This window comes from Branchiostoma floridae, chromosome 1 (assembly GCF_000003815.2).
Source record: "Branchiostoma floridae strain S238N-H82 chromosome 1, Bfl_VNyyK, whole genome shotgun sequence".
NCBI lineage: Eukaryota > Metazoa > Chordata > Leptocardii > Amphioxiformes > Branchiostomatidae > Branchiostoma > Branchiostoma floridae.
The window spans coordinates 10,764,822-10,769,546 of record NC_049979.1 but is presented as its reverse complement, the minus strand read 5'-3'; the positions used below and the strand labels follow the sequence as shown (position 1 = coordinate 10,769,546).

Here is a 4,725-nt window from a genome sequence, read left to right as displayed (position 1 = left end):
AGTAAGCCACCACCTCCAACACAAAGTTACACCCAGCCTCCTCCCCCCTCACATCAACCAGGATTCCCCCCTCCCGGGCATCCCCCTCCCAACTATCCTCCCCCGAACGTTCCTCCTCCCAACTACCCACCACCAGTCCCACCACCAGGTCCCCCACCCCACAACACGGCAGCACCTCCTCCAAACTTTCCCCAGGGAGTCCCGCCCGACCCCTCTCTAAGTCAGACCACAGGGACCACGTCTTACTTACCCAAGGGTACGGGAGATGTCAACTTTGGACAGCAGAGCTCCACTGGTAGCTACAGTTCCCAGGGTACTGGAGTGGGGGCTGCTAGCTCCAGTTACGGAGCCGATGGGTCCAGTATGGGTACAGGCGGTGCCACTGGGTACAGTCAGCAGGGAACGGGGTACGGGACCAGCCAGGCCAACTTTGCGCAACAAGGAGCTCCTCCTCGGGGTATGTATGGTGCAAAAGGCGGTGACAACTTTGGCAATGCTCAAAGTGGTCACTATCAACAAGCCGGTGGATATGGTACGTCTGGTGCAGGTGCTTCAGGCTATGGTTCAAGTGGGGGGAACTTTGGCCAACAGGCTGGTGCTTATGGAGCAGGTGCAGGTGGTACTAACTATGGCCAGCCTGCAGGCAACACAGCCTACAACCAGAGTGGAGGTTACCCTGGGTCAGGCACCTACCAGGGGGGACCGGGAAAGGGGGGTGGCTACTCCGGAGGGGGTTATTCTGATGGTAGTAACCAGTTCTCTTCAACACCATACAAACCACCACATACACCCACCACCCCAGGCTACCCCACCCCACCCATGGGGGGCTCGTCCAGTTTCCAACCCAGAGGACCCCACTATGACACCCCGCGGGGCCCTCCCCCCACAGGCCAGAACAACAGCTCTGCCCCATCCGCAGGCCTGCCCAGCATCAGGATAACAGGCAGGGATGGCATGTGGAACAGGAGAGACTCACGAGGGGGCTGGAACAGATAGTCCAACTTTATCCCGATGAACTGGATGTTTCTATGTTGTTGTTGGTCTCAGTTTACTGTACTCCAGTTTAAAGCAACTTGTATTTTTGTCACATCTTAAACTGTGTAAAAATTTTGACCTACTAAGTATTCAGTTACAATTAAGTTTACTTTGGCTCAAGTATCGAAAATGTATGTCTGACAGAATCCTAATCGTGCTCTCTATAGCACTCTTACCTTACTTTACCTAGTCCCATGGCACTCAAGGGTCAGTAATTGTACTACATTGTAGTAGTGTTTTGCAGTCATCTGAAGAAGTGTGACTACTCTCCTGGTGGATTCCGTTCTTTTGTTTCTGTAAACTCATTACAAGTAATGACTGTGCAAGTTACTTCTAGGGAGTGCATACCATTTTTTTCAGATTTAAGTTAGCTGTCGAAGCTGGAGGTCACTGAATTTGTGTCCACTATGTGGTCATCAAATAAAATGTACATGTACACTTACAGCCTGCTTCTTGAGTTGTGTTTAAAGCAAGTGTTGCAATGACCAAAAGTATCACTAGGACTCTGGTTGTACTGTACAGTACAGGGCTGTCTCGAGGAGCCATCCTTCTGTCTACCTTATGGAAATTTGATTATGCAAACATGGAAATTTCGCCCCATCCATCTCTCTGAAGGTGCGAAGATTATCAAACAAATCTTAACCTGGAGACAATGTACGATAGCTCATTGAGAGGCCTAACGCCTTTACCCACTTTGTTTCCCCCAAAGTTTTGTCTTCTTTTGTATTTTTTCATGAGGTATCAGCAAATTACCACAATGAGGAGACACAATGAGCACAGACAAGGTACTGTACCATAATTCAGGCATGTTTATGCTGATGACAAGAATATACAAGAGTGGCATGATAAAGCAGCCAAAGGTCCAAGATGGTTTTAAAAGTGCACCAATAGATAATATTGATGTTCCAGCTATCTACAAGAAAAATATATAAATACTACAATACTGTGGATGTTCCATACATTATATTATTATATAAATAGCTGTCAAGAAATCAACAAAACCAATGCCATGCAGCAGAGACTGCAAAGTCTTTCCACAACATCTGCCAAAGTAGCATCCTTCACTCTCTCATCTACTAGTACAGGTGGTACAAATAGTCCGCTTGCTGAACGGCCATCTCCACACATCAGGGGAACACAAGCACAATGCAAATTTCTCCTGCAAATTAACATGGGTAGATAAAGTTCACATACACTGAACATATACATTGGTGGATAAATGCAAATCTTACTTAAGATACAAATTACAATGTATTTACAATGTAGTGCTGCAATACAATAACAATATTCTAGTAACATGACTGAATGACTAGCTGCACAGTTGACAAAGACCAAATGTCGTTAAGACAGGGTATGGTGGTACACTTTCAGTGGTGGGACACCGTGGGAGGTTCAAATTTTTGGCAACAAGTAACTTACATGTAGGTTGCACAACTTTTGCATTTTACAACTGAAATTCAGCAATAATTTCAGCGTATCTACCAGTCTTTAAGTTTCATATATTTCACCTAATATTTATGACAAGTAACAGAAATTTTAAGTAACCAACAGTACAGACACAACAGTAATTATAAGATATGTATGGCACTGCTATTCACAACAAAAGTTATCATGTAACACTACAATAGATAGTAACAGCTACTATTGGCACAGTTGACAGTAAGCTATGACATCAAGTGCATTTCTGCATAAAGTCAACCATTCTTAGTTGAAAAAGAATTCTTTTCATGAAGTCTGTAAAATCAGCCTGTTCACAGTACCCTGCATGTCCCCAGTTTGAACACTGATGCACTATGGCACTGTGGGATGTGAAGACTTCTCTTGGTTCCATTGGTTCATGAGGTTAGACACTGGTTATTCACAATCTTACCTACCATTTAATACAAAACTCTGTACATGTGCCCTCAATACCAACCCTTCTGTGCATCACTACCAAAGTCTGACAAAATCTGCTTTGTTCATGCATGCACACCTCATCAGGGTTTAGTCTACTACACCACCTTCCTCACCTTGTTACACAAGACAAATTTCCAACTAGAATTTAAAGTTAAAACTCACCACAACTTCTGCAACACATACTTTCTATGAAGCATTTTGTGTCCAATCACTTACATATCTTCATTCAGTTTTCACTTGATCGAAACTGCAGTTTGTATAAATGTTACCAACATTACAGAGACCTAAATGTTGTCAAATCTTCATGTTGCATCAGCTCATTGGCAAATTGTCTACTATCACTTTAAAATGCAGCTATAAAATAGGTACAATTTTCAGTTAGGACCCCTCTACATGCAGACTTATGGTATACATCAGACTCTGTTTTTGGGGGGATCAAGTTGATGTGCCTTCAATAGATGTACACTTACATATGGAGAAAATCAACACATTTTCTCCCTGCTGTGGAGTGTTTGGGATATTTTGAAATGAACTTGACACAACATCCCCAGATATGACACACACTCTTCTCCTCTGGGATCAGCCACAAGTCTGCATGAAGAGGAGACCTGGTCCGTGCTGTTTGTCTATCTCCTGGGTGGAGGTGGTTCTGTGTCTCTCACGGGAACATCCTTCCCGTTTGCTGCAGGCTTCCTGTCACCCAGCTTACGCCAAACCACCTGCAACACAGAAGTTAATGTCTAGTTAGGTTTCTACCTGTAAAAAAAAACTTCACCTGTTTTTTTACAACCTTATCATAATAATCTTGAAATGTTTTGAAAATTTGTGGTTGGCAGTTGTATTATTTTTATTATCATAATAATACAACTGCCTACCACAAATTTTCAAAACATTTCAAGATACACAATGTTATTTAACATCTGGCACTCCACAAGTAGTACATAGCACCTAACAGCATAACGGGTACACAATTGGTGACAGACTGCTACTTTAGCAGGAAAAAGATTAAAACCAGTAAATCATAACATTAGAATGCAAAAGCATCACAACTTTGTCATTTGCATGCAGACCACATCATAATATTGATCGGATAAGCAGAACTTAACCAACAACAGATGTAATGTTGATATTGTCTCTAACAGTAGGTTACAGTAACTCAGGATATAAGGCAGAGTGCTGTTAGACCTCCTTTCCACTAGACAGTGAATGCTGAGTAACCAACATTGCATTGACCCTTGATTTAATGATAGGAATATAGGAATATTGCGTATGATGTAACACACAAAAAAGTTCTTTGACAAAACGATTCGATCAGCAGTCTCTCCGATTTTTGGTTGCTCAGAGGTCACAGTCTCTTGTGGAAAGGTGGTTTACATGTAACTTTATTGTAAGTCTTCAGGATGGGCGGCAGCAGAAGGTCCTGTGAAATGAGACGTGTTACACGAGCCTGTAAGCTGTGAGGCCCTGGGATCTGGAACAGTACTGTTACTGGAGAGACATGAATGTCCACAGGGGTAGTAAGTCTGTGTAACACAAACTCTCATTATCAAGGGCTCTATGGGGCCTGGCTAGTGAGAGGGCTGCTAGAAGAATGATTAAGTCAGGCTAAGGGGTACTTTTGGCAACCACTCTGGTTATAAGTTGGGCACAAATCACGAATTTTGTCTTTACAAGGGTTGGCTACTGTACATTATACAGATAATAGAAACATTCAGCTGGGGATGAACCAAATCACTACTAGACTAATTTCCAAGCAGATATAGGATCATGCTCAGTTTCAGTGTTTACACATGA

General features: G+C 43.0%; 2 protein-coding genes across 7 annotated transcripts in view; one reads left to right on the top strand and one right to left on the bottom strand.

The window, feature by feature from the left end:
- The window catches only part of LOC118430589 (cyclin-K-like), a gene marked incomplete in the record, with an annotated part of 6,863 nt that extends 5,384 nt beyond the window's left edge, over positions 1–1,479 (top strand). The window contains 1 exon segment of the mRNA XM_035841595.1: positions 1–1,479. Coding sequence (XP_035697488.1) covers positions 1–996 — 996 coding nt within the window.
- A 347-nt stretch (positions 1,480–1,826) lies between these two features.
- LOC118431259 (coiled-coil domain-containing protein 85C-like) overlaps positions 1,827–4,725 on the bottom strand; it is a 15,617-nt gene continuing 12,718 nt past the window's right edge. For 5 of the 6 annotated variants that reach the window (XM_035842405.1, XM_035842471.1, XM_035842656.1 and 2 more), the window contains one exon: positions 1,827–3,650. In XM_035842405.1, the coding sequence (XP_035698298.1) occupies positions 3,558–3,650 (93 nt within the window). In that variant the 3' untranslated portion in view covers positions 1,827–3,557. The remainder of the gene's footprint in view (positions 3,651–4,725) is intronic. The other variant, XM_035842566.1, reaches the window with a different exon arrangement.